At 39.8% G+C, this 23,682-nt stretch overlaps 4 protein-coding genes across 5 annotated transcripts; 1 reads left to right on the top strand and 3 right to left on the bottom strand.

Annotated features, from left to right (window-relative positions):
• Nucleotides 1–7,516: 7,516 nt before the first annotated feature.
• LOC117773080 (odorant receptor 131-2-like) lies at nucleotides 7,517–10,391 on the bottom strand. The gene is made up of 2 exons (XM_034604775.1): nucleotides 10,293–10,391; nucleotides 7,517–8,456 (listed from the first exon to the last, which is right to left on the bottom strand). The coding sequence occupies exon 2, from the start codon at nucleotides 8,447–8,449 to the stop codon at nucleotides 7,517–7,519; it is 933 nt and encodes a 310-aa protein (XP_034460666.1). The 5' UTR covers nucleotides 8,450–8,456; nucleotides 10,293–10,391.
• Nucleotides 10,392–12,659: 2,268 nt separating this feature from the next.
• On the top strand, nucleotides 12,660–14,934 carry LOC117773228 (diablo homolog, mitochondrial-like). Of its 2 annotated transcripts, none has more exons than XM_034604946.1 (6): nucleotides 12,660–12,989; nucleotides 13,138–13,255; nucleotides 13,389–13,514; nucleotides 13,790–13,900; nucleotides 14,004–14,100; nucleotides 14,307–14,934. In XM_034604946.1, exons 1-6 carry the CDS (start codon nucleotides 12,868–12,870, stop codon nucleotides 14,507–14,509), a joined length of 777 nt encoding a protein of 258 aa, XP_034460837.1. In that variant the 5' UTR covers nucleotides 12,660–12,867; the 3' UTR covers nucleotides 14,510–14,934. The 2 variants fall into 2 exon arrangements, with proteins under 2 accessions (XP_034460837.1, XP_034460836.1); XM_034604945.1 differs by having other exon boundaries at nucleotides 13,135–13,255.
• A 1,134-nt stretch (nucleotides 14,935–16,068) lies between these two features.
• LOC117773227 (odorant receptor 131-2-like) lies at nucleotides 16,069–17,347 on the bottom strand. The gene has a single exon (XM_034604944.1). The coding sequence runs from the start codon at nucleotides 17,064–17,066 to the stop codon at nucleotides 16,164–16,166; it is 903 nt and encodes a 300-aa protein (XP_034460835.1). The 5' UTR covers nucleotides 17,067–17,347; the 3' UTR covers nucleotides 16,069–16,163.
• A 2,879-nt stretch (nucleotides 17,348–20,226) lies between these two features.
• LOC117773078 (odorant receptor 131-2-like) lies at nucleotides 20,227–21,346 on the bottom strand. Its single transcript, XM_034604773.1, has one exon. It carries the CDS (start codon nucleotides 21,127–21,129, stop codon nucleotides 20,227–20,229), a length of 903 nt encoding a protein of 300 aa, XP_034460664.1. The 5' UTR covers nucleotides 21,130–21,346.
• Nucleotides 21,347–23,682: the final 2,336 nt, after the last annotated feature.

The raw sequence follows: 23,682 nt of genomic DNA, 5'->3' as shown, positions 1-23,682 counted from the left end.
CACATCACTCATGTCAGTCATCACAGCACAATTAACCTACAGGTATATTAACAGTGTAGTTATTCAAAACGATCATGAATCAATCAATCAATCAATCAATCAAACTTTATTTGTATAGCCCATATTCACAAATCACAATTTGTCTCACAGGGCCTTAACATGGTGTGACATCCTCTGCCCTTAACCCTCAACAAGAGTAAGGAAAAACTACTTAAAAACCCTTTTAACAGGGAAAAAAGAACGTAGAAACCTCAGAGAGAGCCACATGTGAGGGATCCCTCTCCCAGGACGGACAGAAGTGCAATGGATGTCAAGTGTAAAGGAGAACATCAAGATAAAGATAAAGATAAATAAAGATAAAGATAAATCACATGAAGAGTGTTTTCCGACACGTTCTCCATTGGAGTGAGCTGCTGCAGTGCGCGACATCTCCAGAGCACAATTAGAGGACAAGTCTCATATCCCCTGTTTAGTAATTAACAGACTGGCTGATTATTAACGTAAAGCTCCTGAGTCTAATTGCGCAAACTGAAGTTTTCTCTTGTTTGGCAAACAAGTTGACTCTATAGAGAACAGCTCAGAGGGGGCTCGTCCACTCTTTATGCACGTCCTGCGTCAGTGGACACGTCTACAGGGGATTGGACCAAACTGTGCAAAACAAACTTTCTACCTCTGAACCCCAGAGGTTGTCAACTCAGCAGATAAGTTATTTGCAGGCAATTAGACAGAATCAATGCTCTGACTAATCTGTTGGCATCAAGAGCTTTAGTGAAATATTAAATGGCCTATTTAAGTGTGGAGTACAATAAAACTATTTTCAGTGAAATAAACTAAAAAGATATTAGAGGATGGGATTAATAAAGGATGCAACAAAGAAAACCCCAAGAAAATGTGGTCTCATTATGTTACTTACAGTCCTGATGGTATAAAAATAAGACTTTCATGAAACGTTTATGATTATATATTCTTTAGTGATATACAGCAGTTGTTCTTGACTGAGCATTGGGCAGCCGGCGTGCAGGGTGTCGACGTCTCCCTCACCATTTCTGTGGAGGTTCCACCAGAAGATGGCAGCTCTCTGCGATAAGAAAAAGACAAAAAGGAAAAGTTGAAATGAATTTTAAAAATAGTGCTTTAGTCCAAATTGAGGTTGGACCAAAGTGTTATTTTAATCATAATATTATCTTCCTGGTTAATCCATGAATCAAAATGCACATAAATCCAAAGATATTCAGTTTTCCATGATATAAAAAACAGGAAAAAAAGTGAAGTAAAAAAGTGAAATCCTCACCAATCAATTATCCAATGTTGAATACATTTACAGATGGCAGATTGGCTGAGCAATGTTGTTTTAAAAGGTTGAATGAAATTAAATCAAATTACAGCTAGAGAACAGTAAATGAGGATGTTCTTGGAGCTACAAGTGTATTTTCTGCCATGAATCATTCTACTTATCTCAGACAGAGTTGAATTTCATGCATGAACTATTTTATTAGTCATTTTATCAGTTTACGAGCTTCCGTTATTTTCTGTATAAACAGCCAGGAAGTGAGTTGTCAGTGAAATTAAAGGTGAAGGGTTAAACCCCAGGAATGGTCTGGTAAACCTTCCACTGTAGCTCATTTATCAGACCCAGAAACACCTCCAACCTCCACTGAGGCTCGACTACACAACCGCAGTACTGTGGCGATGATCTTTCAGCACTTTGTCAGCTGCAGTGCAGATGACATTCAGCCACTCTGAATGCAGCCGTTTGATCAGGGTGAAGGTCGCCAGCGGGTTCGCCATCGCAGCCGCCAGGCCTTTATAAAGTCCAGTGTGCAGGTCAGACACTTTGGTGTAGAAGCTGTGTTAAAGTGTGGTTATTAACCCTTGTGTTGTCCCTGCTTCCCCCGGCTGTTGGCCCCCTCACATAGCCCACCCCATATTAGGACGCACACCTAGCGCAATAGACAAGTGAGCAGCCCTTGCAGATGTATTTGTTACACCCGCGGCACATGGTGTGAGTTTTACAGTCCTTTTTCCTGGGGCATATCTGACACCTCTTCCTCTTACTCGCCCCGAGCGGGGCTGCTGCTAGGGCTATGGAAGAGGCCGGACACTCGGGTCGAGCGTCGTAGTCAACAGCTCTCTGTGCGGCGGCGGCGGCTTTTACAGCCTTCACAACCGCGGCGGACGCGTCCGTGCGGGGGATGCGCTCCCTTCGTGCGATGAACGGAGTCACGAGAGCCTTTCCCAGCTGCTCTAGGAACACCCTCCGCTTGTTCCGCTTGCCCGGCATCCAGTCTGGGTTGATCTCTCTCCATATCACGAAGGCGTTGTAAGAAGAGACGTCGAGAATGTTGTGAAAGACGACCAGGGGCCAGCGCGCGGTCATCCTCCTGCAGCTCTACGTTCCGATCACCTTGTCTAGGTTGTCCACGCCACCTTTGTTGCGGTTGTAGTCCAGGACGATGACCGGTTTCCCGTCCTCGCGGTCGCTGATGTCGGCCTCAGGGTGCCGTGTGCTCAGGAGCACCACATTCCTGTTTTTCTTTGGGATGTAGGACACAAGAATGGCAGTGGGCGTGGATGCGAACTTGGATGAGAACACCTCTCTTCCCTTGACCGCGAGCAGCCTGGTCGGGAGCTCGGGCTTGTTCTTCCGAACAGTGCCGACCACGGTGAGCTTCCTCTCCAGGAGCTGCCGCGCGAGTTCGTATGAGGTGAAGTAATTGTCACACGTGACATTACGACCGTGCAGTCCCTCCGTTACATCGAGCACTACCCGCAACCCCTGGTTCCGTTCTGGGCGTCCGCCGCTCGGCTTTCCGGTGTACACTTGCATCTTCCAAGCGTAGCTTGATTTCGCATCGCAGGCCACCCACGACTTGATCCCGTATTTCGCCGGCTTGCTGGGCATGTACTGACGGAATGGACACCGGCCTAGGGAGAAAAACAGGAGGAGAAGAGATGAGAGGAGATGAGATGAGGACGAGGACTAGCAGCCGCTATCTACATAACATAACATAACATAACTAACATAACATAACACAACATAACATAACATAACATAACATAACATAACATAACTGGCCGCTCTGGCTCTTTCGCGCCCTCTTCGGGTTCAGAGGATGGTTGCTGGGAGAATAGCTGTTGGAGAACCTGTTCTCTGGTGAAACGCTCCTGACGCGACATCGTGCCATGGTCCGTGAGAGAGTGGCACACTGAGACTTATATGTGGGTCTAATGTACCCCCCTTGATTTCAATTGGAATCAGGTGTGGGTCTAAATGACCCCACAGAGCACCACAGCGCCCTCTCTGGGGGTCTAAATGACCCCTCCCATGACAATCGAGAATGACAATCCATTGGTCTCAATTACCCCAGGAGAATTGGATCATGACAATCCTTGGGTCCCCCTAACCCTAACCCTGACCGGCCAGGGCTTGCGTATGATCACACGCACGCACTCACGCACGCACACACACACACACAGACACAGACACACTCTGGGTCAATTCGACCCAGGAACAACATAAGGGTTAAAGGAAAGAAGAGGACAACCACTCAATTAGGATTTGGGTTAGAAGCTCGTGAGCTAAAAACTGTTCACAGAAGAGAAAATATCCTTCAGGCAGAACCACGATAGGAGTTATACGAAACTCTGCTGTTCATCAGAGTTGAAATACCAAATACACAATGATTTGTGGTACTTGACACAAACAACACGAAGGAAATAGACAGATCATCTCATAATGAAATAATCAAGAGATACCTTTTTACATAACAGTTCACCTAACTCCAAAGCACATCACTTTATTTATGACCTTATCTGCTTTTATTTGTTTGTCTTTATTCACTTAATTAGATTTTACTTCCCTACATCTAATAACAGCAACCTTTTAAACTTCTGAAAGTTCAGCGCTGGGCTGAAAGGAAACAGCTTTTTGTTCTGACGCCAGAAGAAGAAATTCAAATGAATGTTGGATGTTGACAGATCAGTCAAGCTGATGCATGACATGACTCATTTTCCAACCAAACCACAAAAACACCACAACACTGAAGCTTCAGTGTCTTGGTCAAAGTGACTCCTCCACACATTTTCTTTTTTTTCCCATGGAGAATTCAATCTTCAGCATTAATTATTGGGAAGTGACTTGATGAGTCTTGTTCTGCATCAGTTGGGCTCTTTGCAGCATCATGAAAGTTTCTGGCCAAGGGAAAGAAAAACTTTAAAAGCCATGATTCTACCTGCACAGTTAATTGATGTCATTGTTTTCTTGTAAAGAAAAACCATAAAACAGAACTTTAATTCCGTAACAGTGAAATTGACATTTTTGAGCTATTGGGACATCGTATATCGTACCTTATTGCATCGTATCATTTGGTATTGTATTGAATTGTAGCTTAACTTCTCTTGTCTCATCTAGACTTGTCTTAAATTGTCTTCTCTTTACTTGTATTATATCGTATTGTATTTCATTGTATCGTATCCTATCCTATCCTATCCTATTTTATCATATCGTATCGTATGATATCGTATCGTAGCGTATTATATCTTAACTTTTCTTGTCTCAACTTGTCTCATCCTGTCTTAACCCGTATTGCATTGTATTGTATCGTACTGATCGTATGGTATGGTATCATATCCTATCGTATATGGTATGGTATCATATCGTATGGTATCGTGTATTAGGTATCGTATCTTATCGTATCGTAAAGTATTGCATCGTAAAGTATTGCATCGTATCGTATCATATTTCATTGTATGATATCGTACCTTAACTTGTCTTGTATCAACTTGACTAGACTTAACTTGTCTTGTCTTAAGTTGTATCCTTATCATCCTATCGTATCTCAACTTGTCTTGTCTTAACTTACCTTATCCTAACTTTCATGACTTGTCTTGTGTCTTGTCTTAACTCATCTTAACTTATCGTATCTTATCTCATGATCATATTCTTGTGAAATCTCTGATCATCATTATGTACACAAACTTTTAATTGTCCACTATATGTTGCAGCTCCAGTACTGTTCACTGGACAAAACCCATCACCACTTTCAAAGTAAAACACATCTGGAAATTAAAGCAGATGTTTCCCTAAATACAGAACAGAGGTGCAGCTCTGTCTCTCTCTCAGGATTTCACAGTCACAAATCTCTGGGGGAATCATTGTTTATTGAATATCCAACATGCAGGTAGAGAATTGTATAGAAACCATCCACCTCCACTTTGCCACCATCACTCACCGCCTGATGTCCTGCAGCCTCTCAAACTCGTGGTCGATGTAAGTTCTCAGGTCATCGATCAGCTTCCGTTCAACACTGATCGCCTGCCGGACGTTCAGCAGCGATGTGTACATTTCTCCTGCGGACACAGTCAGGACAACGCAGCCGAACAAAACACGTGTGAGAAGATTCATCTCCACAGCAAAGAGTTAAATGTCCTTCCTCCTGCAGCAGCTCCTCAGTCTGAGCTCCTCTTCCTCCTCCTCCTCCTCCTGCAGGCTTCTCTGTCAGAATCAAACCTGCCTCCAGGTCCTCCTCACATGTGAGATCAGCTTTCACCCACAGCCTGAGGAGATGGGTTTTACACCATTACACTCATCACACTGGTTTATTTCCTCTACAACAACAACAGGAGTATTCCAAACTTTTATTTAGGTTGTTTGTGCAAATTAATCTGATTAAATTATTAAATTTGAGCCTGGTTGCCTGCAAACCACTTATTGTATGATATACAAAGATCAACTTGCCACCTTTATTATAGCCTATATATATAATTATATTTATTTAATTTGATTTATTTGTTTTTAGGTGACGATAAATCACAGCGATAGGTTCATATGGGTCTTAAGTTTGGAGTCACAGCGACATCTGCAGGCAACAGTGCTGAACAACATCCCATCTGTAGCAATAAAGCTCCATAAATTTGAGAAGAAAGATTCATTAATTGTTGGTGTAATTAGGCTATTATTATTATCAATATTATTATTATTATTATTGTTATTATTATTATTATTATTATTATTACATGTTAATAATGTTGATATGGATTAAACTACATGTGTCACTGTGACATGCATATGGTGCTTTACACCCTTAACTTAAAGAACCAGTTCACAATAAATATACTGTTAATCACTTTTTAATCCTCAAGAAAATGTGAGTAATATCTGGCCTATGGGCATCTGTTCAATATAGTTTCCCTTCTAATGGACATTGCAAAAAAAAAATAACATATTCAAAGTTTTAATTTGTGTATTTCAGGCACCCAGAGAACAGATTGACTTGGTGGGTTACATTTTGTATTTTTATTTATTATCTATAACACAATTCTGACACATTTTTACCAGCATCAAGGGAAACTTGCATTTAGGCTGCTTACATACACATATATAAATATTTAAATGGAAATTTCAGCCCACTTATTTGTGCATTGTTCAAACATTTATGGTATTTAAATTTTTATAATATTCGTTATAAAGTGTGAAGCTCAGTCACAGACTTGCTCATAAATCCTGCAGGATCAGCAGTGCATGCTCAATGAGAAACTGAGAGGCTGAAGCACAGCAGCTGCCAGATTGTGTCATAACAACTAAAATTCAATCCCACAACTGTCAACAACGTGTATTGACTCTGGTGGCGGATCCATAAATGTGTCGATCTTGTGGACACACAAGGTTTAATCAGTGTCTGGTTATTTCTTGTTCAGAGATTGTACATTCTGTTCTCTCTGCGTCACAAATAATCTTTGAATTACATCAGTACAACTTGAAATGTTCACTCCCTTTATGTATATGCAAGAACGGGGTTGCTGCAGATTTCATAAAACTAGGTTTAAGACATTTAACAGACACATAGAAAACAATTTTATACTTTTAAATATGTTTCATGATAACATCGGCACATGTTTGAAAGTATGATGGAAAACCAGTTGGGACATTAGGACTTATAATATTTTAATTCATATCACATGGACTCATATAACACATTTCCACTGATAATAATCATTCAGTGGATCCAGAAATGTTGCATGAAATGGGCAATGAATCAAGCAATACAATTTATTTTAAGCTTCTTCTTACATTTTTCATCATGAGACAATGAGCAACCTAAAGCAGCAGTAGTGACAGTGTTTGCTGCAGATCTGATGCTGCTGACTGACAAAAAACAAACAAGGGATTGATGAGTCTTCTGCAGCACAATCAACTGTTTCATTAAGATACAATGATGTTTCATAAACAAAATGATTGTCTAGGACTTTTTTAATACACTCTGAGGCCTTTTTGGAGGAAAGAAATTTAAATTTTGTTTTTGAAAGGACTTGTCATAACTTAGCCCATGTTTTTTTAATGAATTTCACACTAAAATGGCAGATACACATGGCATATACATTTACCCAGAAGAACAAGGACTTTGTGTTTTGTCACCATTACTTACAATGGAAGTGCATTAGGAAGCGTCTCTTAAAGGCGTGTGTGTGTGAAAAGTAAGAATATAAACCTGTCTCGTGTCTTTAATCTTATTTAATTCTACGACCAGGGTTTGACTTTCTTTGAGCAGCAGAGGAACGTTTTCCCGATGTAGCCCCTGAGACTCTGGTCTCTGAAGCCGTAGATGAGCGGACTCAGAAAACGTGGGATCAGGATGAAACAGAAATAATTAAAAAAGGCGATGTCCTCAGGTTGCCAGTTGGCGTGCAGCACTATGAGAGTCTCAGTGACGGGATGGCTGAAGGCCAGCACGCTCAGCAGCAGCTGGAAGCCGTGCAGCAACACCGTGTGCACGGCTTTGCTCACGGACACTCGGTCCTGTCTCAGCTTCCTGGTCTCCAGCAGGATTCTCACATATGTAAAGAGGATGATGACTGCGACCACTGCAAAGAAGAGCAAACTGACAGCAGCTTTGAACAACGTGTGGATAGGAGAGGGGTTGATAAGATTAGGTTTGCAATGCACAGGGGTGGAGAGGACATCCACAGAAGGATCACGTTTCCCGATGGAGAAGTCAATGACAGGGAAGATGCAGCTGATGAACCATAGAGACAGAATAATGATCCAGATACGGTCTGAGCGCCAGGAGGTCGGGCGTCGCAGGGGGTAGACAATGGAAATGTAACGCTCCAGTGACATGGTGGCCAAGATAAAAGGGGTGTTATGGAAAGTGGCAGTGGATATGAAGAGCAGGGGAACACAGTATACCAGACCAAATTTCACCCGACCCATGACAAAGAGGAAGAGCAGCACAGAGGTCATGAGCTGGAGGGTGTCGTTGACCAGCATGGAGGCGAACAGGATGTAGCGGGACGTGTCCAGGAACTGCCTGTGGGACGCAAAGATGTGCAGCATGACAGCGATGCAGCACAGGAAGACGCAGAAGAACGGGATGACCACACACACCTTGATGATCACAGACAGGCTCTTGTGGGAGGTTGCGTTGGTTTGAAGTTCAGTCAGATTCGGCATTTTGCAGCTGTGGAGGCCGGGGAGCACACATGTTAAAGCATTTAAAGCTCCATGTACATTCTGAGAAATAAAATGAATACACACATAAAAACAACAACATAATCTACTTGATAACTGACAGAAAACCTCCAACATTGTAAATACTCCTTTGACTTTGAAGCAGTTTGAACTTTGTCTTAACAAACTTTTTCATAACAAAGCACTTCATTCACCTACGCATGTCTTTGTCCGTCAGAAGAGTTCAGATTTCTATTCTTCTCATCATAAGATGTGTCTTCGATGAACGTTCCTGAGACGTTCTCCCTCTAATCTCTGGCCTCGTTCCTATATGTTGTGTCTGATATAGGCCCGATTCCTCCAGAGATAAAGTCATTTCATGCTTTCATCATTAAGCATTATGTTTCTCATCATCAACAGATTTCAGTAGGGAGTTGGACTCACGGGCTGAGACGAGATCTGTGGAAAGAAGCTCTGAACATGGAGAGTGTTGTGACATGAAACTTTTCTTAAATCATAGCAACTTAAAATCATAACAAACACGTCACAAGTGATGTTGCACTGAACTTGGTCAGGACCCTCAGAACCCCTTCAAAGTAAAGTCATAAAACCGGGATTCTTTTAAAAGTATTATTTATTGTTTAAAAATCTCTAAATACATCAGTTATATCTCCAAACCAAAGTCTTGGCAGAGTGTAATTACTTTTACAGTAAATCAATTTCCAACATCATTTACATTGTTTGCCACTCAAATAATTGATGATCCACACTGTCTACAATAACCTGTTGATTTACATTATTCTAAGTATGATGTTCACATGAGTTGCTAATAGAATATTCCATTCATATTCCTGTTTGCATGTTACAGAGCAAAGTCTGATTATGACGTCAAGCAGTTGGTAATTGTCGTGTACATGATGTTTCAAGATGCTGTGAAAACTCTAATAAGACGTTCTAATGCGATTAAGACGTATACATGTCCGTCATGTGACTACTCCACATGTCTTAATTTGATTATTGCTTATTCTGGTTATGACCTTATTCAGGTGAGGATCATCAGAGCATGCTGTTGACATGGCAGTTGATTTTGGAATATTCCTGTTTATGTTAACTTAAAGGTTCAGTGTGTAGAATTTAGTGACCTCTAGTGGTGAAGTTGCATTTTGCAGCTGAACCCCTCACCTCACCCCTTCCAAACATGAAAGAGAAGCTGTGGCAGCCTTCAGTTGTCATAAAAACTCAAAAGGTGTTTAGTTTGTCCAGTCTGGGCTACTGTAAATAACATGGCGGCTTCCTTAGAGAGGACCTGCTCCTTATTTAAATATAAACTGTTTCAATATAAACGGCTTATTCTAAAGTAAAGAAAACAACAATTCATACAATTTAGATGAAACACTAGTGAAAACATCACTTGGATTATTTTTTATATTCACTTTCTGCCAATAGATCCCTTTCACATAAATCGTACACACTGAACCTTTAATATGACCGAGTGCCATCTGTCACTGCAGCAGTGCAGTTCTGTTGTCCAGCTGCAGCAAAGTTGTATGTAAACCAGTATGTAGAGGATCAGAATTAAACCAGGATATTAAGAGAACCTGTTTGACCAGCTGCATTATTTCTCCATCCTGTTTGCCCTGTGGGGTGAAAATCATGAACATCGTCGACCTCACATGTACGACAGGTGCATGAACACATTGTGCAACAGGACATATTTTCTTATGAAAATAAACAGATAGCTTCAGCACAGAATTGAAAAACGTGGACAAATTTTGTTTAAGTTAAAGTATTTTTAATTAATCTATCTAACTATTTATTTCCTGCTGATGTGGTGCTGTCACTCAACTGAGCCGTTTCCAGCTGTCACGGGGGCGGCTCTCGTATCGATCGCTGGCACTGAGAGGATTCTGCTGAGAGGACACTTCCACGTGAGCTGGACCAGACTCGTTCAGTGCAGTTTGTGAACTGTTGAGCAAAGTGTTTTTGGCAGCAGTGCTTCTTACTTCAGCTCACAGTGCTGACGTCAATGCAGGCGACGCTTTGTGAGCTGTAGATGTTACTACAGTCAGTGAAGCTGAGTCTCTCTCTCAGTGAGTCCATTACTGCAGGATCCAGAGTTGCTGGGCCTCATGATAGAACTGTTACAGATGTCGAGATTCCGTCTTTTTTAATTGTAACGGGTCTCACTGACGCCGTAAAAGCATTAAGTGTTGTTACTATCACTGCAGAATTTTACCTGTAAAATTACACTCAGAAAATATTTACCCCATATTCCTAAAAATGCAACATTTATACTACTAGAAATATTCCCAGTCCAATATTCTATTTTTTTTCTTTCTATTTGGCCTTTCTATTCCTTTTGGAACATAGGCCATTGATGAATTTTTTCCACCCTCGTCTGTCTTGAGCCATCCTCTCCAGCTGTTTCCACGTCAGCCCCTTCTTCTTGAATTCCTGCTCTGTGCTCCTTCTCCAGGTATTTTTGGGTCGTCCTCTACCCCGTTTGCCTCGTGGGTTCCATGTCATCTCACGTGTTTTAATAAGAAAATTCTTATTTCAGAAGATGTTGTTGGCATGACCCATATTACATTGTCACATTAATTAGGAATAAAATATATAAGACATATATATAATGGTGAAAAGACACATAGACACATAAACATGTGTAACTGTGTGGTGCACGGCAGAAAGATGGTTTATCTCAGGGTTCGAGGATGTTTGACTGTGGTTGTGCATACATGAGGGAGGGTAAATAGTATTGACAGTCGTTGTAAAGATCAGTACTGTGCATTTCAGCACTGTATTTTTGTAATTGTTTAAATGGTTTCTTACTATCCTGGAATTATACTTATTGTACTATTACTACAAGTAAATACCTCTAGATTGGAAATTTAGGAAAATGCTAAAAATCTGCAAATTGCAGAGTAAAAACTCAAATTTTGTTTATTACATTTTTTGGACTAATATATATGATACTGATCTGACACAAACCTGGTGCCACTTTTTTAACAGTGTTTCAGTGTCAGGCTCTTGAACCACATCACTCATGTCAGTCATCACAGCACAATTAACCTACAGGTATATTAACAGTGTAGTTATTCAAAAAGATGATGAATCACATGAAGAGTGTTTTCCGACACGTTCTCCATTGGAGTGAGCTGCTGCAGTGCGCGACATCTCCAGAGCACAATTAGAGGACAAGTCTCATATCCCCTGTTTAGTAATTAACAGACTGGCTGATTATTAACGTAAAGCTCCTGAGTCTAATTGCGCAACCTGAAGTTTTCACTTGTTTGGCAAACAAGTTGACTCTATAGAGAACAGCTCAGAGGGGGCTCGTCCACTCTTTACGCACGTCCTGCGTCAGTGGACACGTCTGCAGGGGATTGGACCAAACTGTGCAAAACAAACTTTCTGCCTCTGAACCCCAGAGGATGTCAACTCAGCAGATAAGTTATTTGCAGGCAATTAGACAGAATCAATGCTCTTACTAATCTGTTGGCATCAAGAGCTTTAGTGAAATATTAAATGGCCTATTTAAGTGTGGAGTACAATAAAACTATTTTCAGTGAAATAAACTAAAAAGCTATTAGAGGATGGGATTAATAAAGGATGCAACAAAGAAAAGCCCAAGAAAATGTGGTCTCATTATGTTACTTACAGTCCTGATGGTATAAAAATAAGACTTTCATGAAATGTTTATGATTATATAGAATTCTTTAGGGATATCCAGCAGTTGTTCTTGACTTTTCTGTGTGTTTGTTTTGATCATGTTAAGGACATGGTTGGGAATTGTGTGCCTCTGCTGAACTTTGAGTGTTAAAGTTCATCTAATGGGGAGGTTTCAGCTTTTTTACAGACGGCACTGAAGAAAACAAAATTGGCAAAGGCATTCTCAATCATTATCATTCTGGATTGTTATAGTTTTCCAATATACCAACTTGCTTCATCAGTTGTATGCAATTTGTCAAATGTGCTATATACTCACAATTTTATGCATGAGAGTCAAACCAAAGAAAAAGCCAGTTTCTGATTATTGTGACCCTGACGGCGAGTGTTGGTCAAACAACCAGCACATCAGGTTCTGCAGCCTGCACGTAGTTCCTGTCTCGTTGGGCTTTTGCAGATAACGCCAGATAACGCCAGGCAGCGTCAACAGATCAATGCCTTTTACGCAATCAAATGTTTCTGGGGTCTTACAAATACCCAGCGGCAGTGACAGTCAGCAGAAGACCAGCAGACTGAAAGCTTCTTAGCAACAAGAAAAAAATCTATTTGTCTGATTTTACTAAAGACAGAGCAACTCTGAGTTAGCAGCAGATTGGTTTTAAATAGAAGACCTGTAGCAAGCAACTCATTTTATAGAGCACCTAGCAAATACATTCCTCAGGTGTAGCAGTTAGACGGGAATTATCAGCAAAATGCAAGTTGTTCGTCAGTGTTCAGCGTCTGCAAGTCGTGCTGCTGGAGGATTTCTGAGAAATCAGACAGACATGTCGCTGCTGCCGAGCAGGAGAGGAGCCACCTGCAGCCGTGACCTCAGGTGAGTTATTTTAATAGACACTGTTATTTTTCATGTTTAACTTCTCAAACATCGCCTGAAAAATCTGTCAGCCTCAAAATTATAACTCAAAGCACAATAAAAACGTTATTATATAAAATAATATAATTTCCTGATGTCTGAACAGCAGCTCGGAGAGCGGCCCTTTGAGCAGCAGGAAGTGTGGAGTCCAGAAGTCAGGGGAATGGACCAGCGCTGCACATATGAGCATTGCATCCTTAAGTGTTGCCCGTGGGCTTTTTACACAGGTGAGTGACTCTCCTATTGGAAATAATACAACCAGTACATGCACCAGCCGATGACTCCAAGTGTGCAAAACTTGGAAAATGTTTTGTTTGAGTTGAAATAGTGAATTTCTCCCGTTTCCCCTCCTGTTTGTAGCAAATGGAAACACTCACTCACGACTCCCTGATCAGAAGAGCAGTCTCAGTCGTTACAGACAGTTCCAGTACTTTCCTCTCTCAGACCACTTTGGCTCTCATAGACGCCCTGACACACTATTCTAAGGTGGGTTTTAATTTTATGGGAAAGATTTATCCATATTTTGGATAAAGAAATACTCTCACAGTACATGAGACATAATCCAAAATATTTTCATTCATACATAACTGTATTATTGAGGGGATAATATGTGTGAAGAATGAGTTTAGGACCATAACAGTTAAAACCCTTGTCTGATCACATGTCCTCCATGTTTTATTAACTTTCTTTCTTTAAAAAAAAACACATTGAGGTTGTTGTTTTAAAAGTTGCTCTGTATTTTTGCCTCTGTTTGCTTTCAGGCTGTTCACACACGCATTGCTGTCCAAAGACGGTATTTGGCCTCAGTGGGAAAACTGACCTCATCAGAGGAGGATTCGCACAAGCAGGCGATCAATGCCATGCGTGCTGAGGTAAGTTTGTGTTAACACACGTACTTATAGCATTCGAGTAACATATATATATATATAAATACATTTATAATACTGAGGTTCTCTCATCTCTGTGACCTGACAGGTTACCTACAGACTAGAAGAGTGCAAACGTTTTGAGTCATCCTGGATCAATGCTGTCAACTTGTGCAAAATGGCAGCTGAGGCAGCGAACACCTCAGGTGAGTTCATTTATAATCATGATAAGAATATTATCACGATAGAATAAAACAACATATCTGCTGGAAACTCAGCTGAGCTTTGTTTAAAACCAAATTGAAACACAGTGTCCACATCAAATCTTTGAGCTCAAGCCGGTATCACGACGACCTTTGAACTTTCGCAGCAGTTTCACAAAAACACCATGTTTGCGTCTGTGTGTTTCCAGGAGCCGAGCAGGCGTCCATCACCGTGAGGACAAACATTCAGGTGGCCCAGTCGCAGGTGGAGGAGGCGCGCAGAGTGTCAGCGGATGCAGAGAAGAAGTTGGCCGAGACTAAAGTCGAAGAGATCCAAAGGATGGCTGAATACGCTGCCTCCTTTGATGATGAGGAGCATGAGGTGCACGAAGCTTATCTAAGAGAGGACTGAGGGAAATGGAGATATTGTAGAACAGGAAAAACAATGAGAGCCTGTCAAACAGATTCAGCTTCCAAAGCTTTAAACTAAGTGTAATTTCCATAATGTGTGTCCGTCTCGAATACGAGCCCGTACGATGATTACATGTTAAGCAAAGAAAATCAGATTTTTCTAAATGAATATTACAATAATTCTTTATTATTACATTAATCATTATTTAAGACTATTTATTTTGATAGTGAATATGAGCTTTTGTCTGCTTGATTGTCAAATCTTCAGAATGTCATTGAAGCTTGTCCCACATTGTTTATTGTATTGTTATTGTATGTTTTAGTTTAGTCTTTTTTATATATATATATATGTAAAATATTGTTTGTATCATTGTCTCCTCACTGTTCACATGATATTAAACAATAAAATAAATCTATTTAATTTGATATATATGTTGATGGGTCCTTGTTTAAACCAGATTATGACATGTGTGAAAGCAGATTGATTTAATTTACAGACACAGAAACATGTTGCACAAAACAAAACCTATGACACGCTGTGCAGTTATTGGAAAATAACAGACGTCACTTGAGTTAATCATTATGAACAATTCACACACAAATATAAAAGTGTCCATACAATACATGGGTGATTTTGATTTCTACAGATTCATTATTCGTGATATATCTCATAAAACTTTACAACTTCAATATTTACAGCATGGATTTCCAAAATGAGAGCAGAAACCTACAAATCACCTCAAATGAACAACTTCACTTAAATAACAAAGTATTGGTTCACACTTGAATGGTGAAATTTCTGTTGCGAAAGTACTGATTTCCTTTTCAAATCTTTGTTTCCCGCAAGCCAAAAGATACAGAGTTTTTCAAGCTGTAAAAAAAGGTTTCATCCCTGAGGCCGTAAATGAGAGGACTCAGACATTTCGGTGCAAGATCAAACATTATGTAGTTCAAAAGAGGGTCATTTCAGGTCGGTGGTGGAGAGTGATGCAGCCTGACAGCAGCTTCGTGTGTTAGGGTGTTCTACATTTCAACAAGTTTCACAATGACAATGCTGACATGCTTAACTTTCTATCTCTACTCCCACACCTAATAGTCCTGCTTTGTATGATATGCAAAGTGGATTTAATGCACTGTCCAAAGGTTAAAGTTTCCTCGTGTGCTCCTGTATGCCCTCATGTTGTGTCACTGCAGTGGTGCCTGACAGACTTTGCACTGTTAATGACGCAGACAGATACAAAATATAGATTTAACAGCGTTTATTTTCAAGACAGTTTTCACTGTAACAAATAAAGAATATTTGATATTTAAAAACACCATTCGTTCAGTTATTTAGATAAGCATGCTGAAGATTATCTAATGAAATGGGGGGTGAGTTTATTAATTGTGTGGCTGACTTTAATACAATGTTTGCAAATATTGTCAGTAAAAATACAAGTAGTGGGATTGGATGTTATTCAATGGTTAATTTCAACACCCCCGGACATATCTATGATTTATTGGAGCATTTTCGTTGTTAAATCCAACTGAATATTTCATTTACATTTAAAAAAAATTATAAAATAACAATATAAATCAAGCCAGAGACGCAAAAAAAACAAAAAAACATTTCATAATATAACATCAGGACAATTTGTTAATCGATACAAATCTGATCAGTGTTTCTTACGCAAACCACAGAGAGCAAATCTTTTCAGGGCATGAAAAAACAGTTCATCCCTGAGGCCATAAATGAGAGGAGACAGACATCTTGGAGCAAGAATAAAAGTAATGTAATTAAAGAACCTGACATTGATATATAACATGAGATTGATTTGAAGCAACGCAGCTTCTATGAATGGACACCACAGCTGGATGAGGCAGAGGAGCAGCTGGAAAGCGTGAAGCCCCACAGTTCTGAGTCCTCTCCATGTGGACTTTTTGTCCTCTCCTGATGCAGCTTTGGCTGCTCTCATTATCTTAACATAGGAAAACACGATTGTGATGCACATGATCAGGAAGTAAAACTGACTAATGGCTGACCTGAGGTGACCCTGCCACGTGTGTAAGATGAAGATTTCCATAGAGCATATTCTGCCCTGGGTGTAGGAGCCGTAGGTGGCAGATGCAAAGAAGATGGAGAGAAAAACGATGCAGGGCAGAGAGCTGAGGCTGTGGATCATGAGGATGCTGTGCAGAGCGCTGCGTGGGGAGCACAGCTCTCCGTGACGCAGCGGCAGGCAAATGGCCACGTAGCGCTCCAGGGTCATCGCCGTCAGAGTGAGCGGTGTCACAAAAAAGTACAGCGACGAAACAATATAAATAATAAGGCACAACCACATTTGTATCGTATAGCGAGAGTAACTCAAAATGAGCAGGATGTCAGACATGAATAAAAACAGACAGTCGGACATTAGCGTGACAGCAAATAAGACGTAGCGCATGGTGGTGTAGAAGAACTCCTTGGTGAAAAAGGTCGTAATCAGCAGAAGGTTAATGCAGAGAAAAAGGACGACAAAGATCTGAATCAACATGATCTTATCATTCATCTTGTACTCTGTGGTGATGTTAGCAGCCATTTTTCTGTCTGTCACAACCAAATGTAAAAACCCTTCAGACACTGCCACACTTCATTCAGCTCTAAAACCAGATGCAGAACTCAAGAACAGATGCTCAAATGATCTCTATTTGAATCAACAGGTATCAAACACGATACACATTATTTTAGTACGTCGTGCATGGACAAATAATTAGAAGGGGACAAATGAGCACAAGACCCAGTTTACCAAACCCTCCCTGGAGTGACATGACATGAAGGTGTTCAGCTGTGCTCTGTGCAGCCTTCTGAGCAGGAGCTGTGTGTGAGGGCTTTATATCGGCAACTATAACACAACATCAAATGAACGTTAACTCACCACAGTGTCACCAGCGACAACATCCGCCAACAACACACCTCATAGGAGACAGTAACTATAGTTACTCACTTTGTCCGTTGGAGGGACTCACTCAAAATCAAAGTATGCCTAAAACGGCCACTTTGTGTATTTCAACTATTTCCATGTAACTTTATTACATAAGTTGAATATAAAGGGTCAAATTAAAGATAAGACTTTATTGATCCCACACCAAAAGGACAATTTTACTAAAAGTTGAGGTGATTGATGTAATAATTCTTTGTAGCGTCACAATAAACAACCCCTTTGTCACATTGTTACTTTTTTCATGTTCTCATTTAATACATTTGTGTTAAATATTGGTTATATCCTGTAATTTACAGCCATGCTGAGCATGATGCACAGATCTGATGTCCTCTTGTTTTCAGAGATATAACACTGCATGGACACTTTCATTATCCTAGCGTAGGAAAACACAATGGTGATGCACATGATCAGGAAGTAAAGCTGACCAATGGCAGACCTGAGGTGACCCTGCCACATGTGAAGGATGAACAGCTCCTCAGAGCTGAGGCCTTGAATGAGGAGGAGGAAGTGCATGGTGGTGAAGAGTAATACGTGTGACCAGAGTGTACACAGATGACAACATGTAGAAAATTATGCACAACCAGATTTGTGATTAGCAAAATGTTGATGGAGGGAAACGTGTGACGAAAACCTGAACTAAAATGAGTCTGTAATTAATGCTTTACTCCGTCAAAGAGTTGTTTTTGCCATAAATGTCTCATTTGTAACCACATAAAAAAATGTTGACACCTGCCTTATAAATTCAATAAAAAGGATCTCAAAGCTGGAACAAGAATTTACACAGATCAAAACAAAAAAACAATACACATCAGAAGTATATGACAAATACTGTAAGTTAAATAAATGTGACAAAAATAAACCGATATAAGAACTTTCAAGGGGAAGATAAAATGAAAGTTTACCCACCACAGAGTTGTCACCGCCAGTTGCTGCCAACATTGACTTGCCATAGTTACAATGTGATGTGCTGGAAAGAGTTTTCGTGTCCTGAGTAGTTGGGCTTCTCAAAATGTGTTTTCCAACAGAAATTTCAAATCCTTATTTCAAAGCTGTTGGAAGATTAGAAGCTTTGTTGGAAAATAAATTATTTGTATGTGGAGTCGTCTCTGCGTTGCATTAAGAATTGTTCTTTATATTTGGACAATGCTCATTGGATATTGATTTCACTTTGCTTGAATCAACATTTGGCAACTCTTTTACTTAAATAACATCCTCACATTTGATTTGATGATACACTGACCATGAATAGAGAGAATAACACATTTCTTTCCAGGCCCAACCACCTGCTCTTGTCCTGTAACTTGGGTTAAGCAGACTTCCTGTCACACACCAACTACGGGACTTCAGCAACTATAAGAAGAAGTTGGCCCAGTGATTCTTTTTTCATTTAACCCTTCGATTACTTTATATAATTCATCTGTGAAGTTTGGACTTGGTTCATAATCCTTATATCCAAATATAAAAGTGTCCATACAATACATGGGTGATTTTGATTTCTGCACATTCATTATTCGTGATATATCTCATCAAACTTTACAACTGTTATATTTAAGGCATAGATAACAAATATGAGACACAGGAATTACATTGATTATAATATAATCCTCCTTTTAAGTCATATCATAATAAGTCATATTTGCTTGTACATTTAAATTCCAAAGGGTATTTAATCAATGTAATATAATTTAAAATGAGAGCAGAAACCTACAATTCACCTCAAATGAACAACTTCACTTAAATGACAAAGTATTGGTTCACACTTGAATGCTGAAATTTCTGTTGATAAATTATCGATTTCCTTTTCAAATCTTTGTTTCCCGCAAGCCAAAAGATACAGAGTTTTTCAAGCTGTAAAAAAGGTTTCATCCCTGAGGCCGTAAATGAGAGGACTCAGACATTTCGGTGCAAGATCAAACATTATGTAGTTCAAAAAGCTGAAACAGTCCTGTGGAGAGATGTGTGTGAGGTGGATTTCACGTATGTTCTGTGCAGATGTTGTTTTTCTGGCTGTCGGCGCTGTTGCGACACGAGGACGATCTACAGCCGAGTCCAAATATTGGGGCTGAGGGTCATTTCAGGTCGGTGGTGGAGAGTGATGCAGCCTGACAGCAGCTTCGTGTGTTAGGGTGTTCTACATTTCAACAAGTTTCACAATGACAATGCTGACATGCTTAACTTTCTATCTCTACTCCCACACCTAATAGTCCTGCTTTGTATGATATGCAAAGTGGATTTAATGCACTGTCCAAAGGTTAAAGTTTCCTCGTGTGCTCCTGTATGCCCTCATGTTGTGTCACTGCAGTGGTGCCTGACAGACTTTGCACTGTTAATGACGCAGACAGATACAAAATATAGGTTTAACAACGTTTATTTTCAAGACAGTTTTCACTGTAACAAATAAAGAATATTTGATATTTAAAAACACCATTCGTTCAGTTATTTAGATAAGCATGCTGAAGTTTATCTAATGAAATGGGGGGTGAGTTTATTAATTGTGTGGCTGACTTTAATACAATGTTTGCAAATATTGTCAGTAAAAATACAAGTAGTGGGATTGGATGTTATTCAATGGTTAATTTCAACACCCCCGGACATATCTATGATTTATTGGAGCATTTTCGTTGTTAAATCCAACTGAATATTTCATTTACATTTAAAAAAAATAATAAAATAACAATATAAATCAAGCCAGAGACGCAAAAAAAACAAAAAAACATTTCATAATATAACATCAGGACAATTTGTTAATCGATACAAATCAGTGTTTCTTACGCAAACCACAGAGAGCAAATCTTTTCAGGGCATGAAAAAACATTTCATCCCTGAGGCCATAAATGAGAGGAGACAGACATCTTGGAGCAAGAATAAAAGTAATGTAATTAAAGAACCTGACATTGATATATAACATGAGATTGATTTGAAGCAACGCAGCTTCTATGAATGGACACCACAGCTGGATGAGGCAGAGGAGCAGCTGGAAAGCGTGAAGCCCCACAGTTCTGAGTCCTCTCCATGTGGACTTTTTGTCCTCTCCTGATGCAGCTTTGGCTGCTCTCATTATCTTAACATAGGAAAACACGATAGTGATGCACATGATCAGGAAGTAAAACTGACTAATGGCTGACCTGAGGTGACCCTGCCACGTGTGTAAGATGAAGATTTCCACAGAGCATATTCTGCCCTGGGTGTAGGAGCCGTAGGTGGCAGATGCAAAGAAGATGGAGAGAAAAACGATGCAGGGCAGAGAGCTGAGGCTGTGGATCATGAGGATGCTGTGCAGAGCGCTGCGTGGGGAGCACAGCTCTCCGTGACGCAGCGGCAGGCAAATGGCCACGTAGCGCTCCAGGGTCATCGCCGTCAGAGTGAGCGGTGTCACAAAAGAGTACAGCGACGAAACGATATAAATAATAAGGCACAACCACATTTGTATCGTATAGCGAGAGTAACTCAAAATGAGCAGGATGTCAGACATGAATAAAAACAGACAGTCTGACATTAGTGTGACAGCAAATAAGACGTAGCGCATGGTGGTGTAGAAGAACTCCTTGGTGAAAAAGGTCGTAATCAGCAGAAGGTTAATGCAGAGAAAAAGGACGACAAAGATCTGAATCAACATGATCTTATCATTCATCTTGTACTCTGTGGTGATGTTAGCAGCCATTTTTCTGTCTGTCACAACCAAATGTAAAAACCCTTCAGACACTGCCACACTTCATTCAGCTCTAAAACCAGATGCAGAACTCAAGAACAGATGCTCAAATGATCTCTATTTGAATCAACAGGTATCAAACACGATACACATTATTTTAGTACGTCGTGCATGGACAAATAATTAGAAGGGGACAAATGAGCACAAGACCCAGTTTACCAAACCCTCCCTGGAGTGACATGACATGAAAGTGTTCAGCTGTGCTCTGTGCAGCCTTCTGAGCAGGAGCTGTGTGTGAGAGCTTTATATCGGCAACTATAACACAACATCAAATGAACGTTAACTCACCACAGTGTCACCAGCGACAACATCCGCCAACAACACACCTCATAGGAGACAGTAACTATAGTTACTCACTTTGTCCGTTGGAGGGACTCACTCAAAATCAAAGTATGCCTAAAACGGCCACTTTGTGTATTTCAACTATTTCCGAGTAACTTTATTACATAAGTTGAATATAAAGAGTCAAATTAAAGATAAGACTTTATTGATCCCACACCAAAAGGACAATTTTACTAAAAGTTGAGGTGATTGATGTAATAATTCTTTGTAGCGTCACAATAAACAACCCCTTTGTCACATTGTTACTTTTTTCATGTTCTCATTTAATACATTTGTGTTAAATATTGGTTATATCCTGTAATTTACAGCCATGCTGAGCATGATGCACAGATCTGATGTCCTCTTGTTTTCAGAGATATAACACTGCATGGACACTTACATTATCCTAGCGTAGGAAAACACAATGGTGATGCACATGATCAGGAAGTAAAGCTGACCAATGGCAGACCTGAGGTGACCCTGCCACATGTGAAGGATGAACAGCTCCTCAGAGCTGAGGCCTTGAATGAGGAGGAGGAAGTGCATGGTGGTGAAGAGTAATACGTGTGACCAGAGTGTACACAGATGACAACATGTAGAAAATTATGCACAACCAGATTTGTGATTAGCAAAATGTTGATGGAGGGAAACGTGTGACGAAAACCTGAACTAAAATGAGTCTGTAATTAATGCTTTACTCCGTCAAAGAGTTGTTTTTGCCATAAATGTCTCATTTGTAACCACATAAAAAAATGTTGACACCTGCCTTATAAATTCAATAAAAAGGATCTCAAAGCTGGAACAAGAATTTACACAGATCAAAACAAAAAAACAATACACATCAGAAGTATATGACAAATACTGTAAGTTAAATAAATGTGACAAAAATAAACCGATATAAGAACTTTCAAGGGGAAGATAAAATGAAAGTTTACCCACCACAGAGTTGTCACCGCCAGTTGCTGCCAACATTGACTTGCCATAGTTACAATGTGATGTGCTGGAAAGAGTTTTCGTGTCCTGAGTAGTTGGGCTTCTCAAAATTTGTTTTCCAACAGAAATTTAAAATCCTTATTTCAAAGCTCTTGGAAGATTAGAAGCTTTGTTGGAAAATAAATTATTTGTATGTGGAGTCGTCTCTGCGTTGCATTAAGAATTGTTCTTTATATTTGGACAATGGTCATTGGATATTGATTTCACTTTGCTTGAAGCAACATTTGGCAACTCTTTTACTTAAATAACATCCTCACATTTGATTTGATGATACACTGACCATGAATAGAGAGAATAACACATTTCTTTCCAGGCCCAACCACCTGCTCTTGTCCTGTAACTTGGGTTAAGCAGACTTCCTGTCACACACCAACTACGGGACTTCAGCAACTATAAGAAGAAGTTGGCCCAGTGATTCTTTTTTCATTTAACCCTTCGATTACTTTATATAATTCATCTGTGAAGTTTGGACTTGGTTCATAATCCTTATATCCAAATATAAAAGTGTCCATACAATACATGGGTGATTTTGATTTCTGCACATTCATTATTCGTGATATATCTCATCAAACTTTACAACTGTTATATTTAAGGCATAGATAACAAATATGAGACACAGGAATTACATTGATTATAATATAATCCTCCTTTTAAGTCATATCATAATAAGTCATATTTGCTTGTACATTTAAATTCCAAAGGGTATTTAATCAATGTAATATAATTTAAAATGAGAGCAGAAACCTACAATTCACCTCAAATGAACAACTTCACTTAAATGACAAAGTATTGGTTCACACTTGAATGCTGAAATTTCTGTTGATAAATTATTGATTTCCTTTTCAAATCTTTGTTTCCCGCAAGCCAAAAGATACAGAGTTTTTCAAGCTGTAAAAAAAGGTTTCATCCCTGAGGCCGTAAATGAGAGGACTCAGACATTTCGGTGCAAGATCAAACATTATGTTGTGTCACTGCAGTGGTGCCTGACAGACTTTGCACTGTTAATAACGCAGACAGATACAAAATATAGATTTAAAAGCATTTATTTTCAAGACAGTTTTCACTGTAACAAATAAAGAATATTTGATATTTAAAAACACCATTCGTTCAGTTATTTAGATAAGCATGCTGAAGTTTATCTAATGAAATGGGGGGTGAGTTTATTAATTGTGTGGCTGACTTTAATACAAT

Source organism: Hippoglossus hippoglossus, chromosome 13 (genome assembly GCF_009819705.1).
Source record: "Hippoglossus hippoglossus isolate fHipHip1 chromosome 13, fHipHip1.pri, whole genome shotgun sequence".
Lineage (NCBI taxonomy): Eukaryota > Metazoa > Chordata > Actinopteri > Pleuronectiformes > Pleuronectidae > Hippoglossus > Hippoglossus hippoglossus.
The sequence above is the reverse complement of the archived record's forward strand: the minus strand, read 5'-3'. Positions and strand labels throughout refer to the sequence as shown.

Excerpts from the sequence above, each read along its gene's own strand:
- LOC117773227 (XM_034604944.1), bottom strand. The coding sequence starts at position 17,066 with ATGGCTGCTAACATCACCACAGAGTACAAGATGAATGATAAGATCATG.
- LOC117773080 (XM_034604775.1), bottom strand. The coding sequence starts at position 8,449 with ATGCCGAATCTGACTGAACTTCAAACCAACGCAACCTCCCACAAGAGC.
- LOC117773228 (XM_034604945.1), top strand. The coding sequence starts at position 12,868 with ATGCAAGTTGTTCGTCAGTGTTCAGCGTCTGCAAGTCGTGCTGCTGGA. Across the intron at positions 12,990-13,134 it reads ACCTGCAGCCGTGACCTCAG|CAGCTCGGAGAGCGGCCCTT; the intron begins GTGAGTTATTTT and ends ATGTCTGAACAG. Across the intron at positions 14,101-14,306 it reads TGAGGCAGCGAACACCTCAG|GAGCCGAGCAGGCGTCCATC; the intron begins GTGAGTTCATTT and ends GTGTGTTTCCAG.
- LOC117773078 (XM_034604773.1), bottom strand. The coding sequence starts at position 21,129 with ATGGCTGCTAACATCACCACAGAGTACAAGATGAATGATAAGATCATG.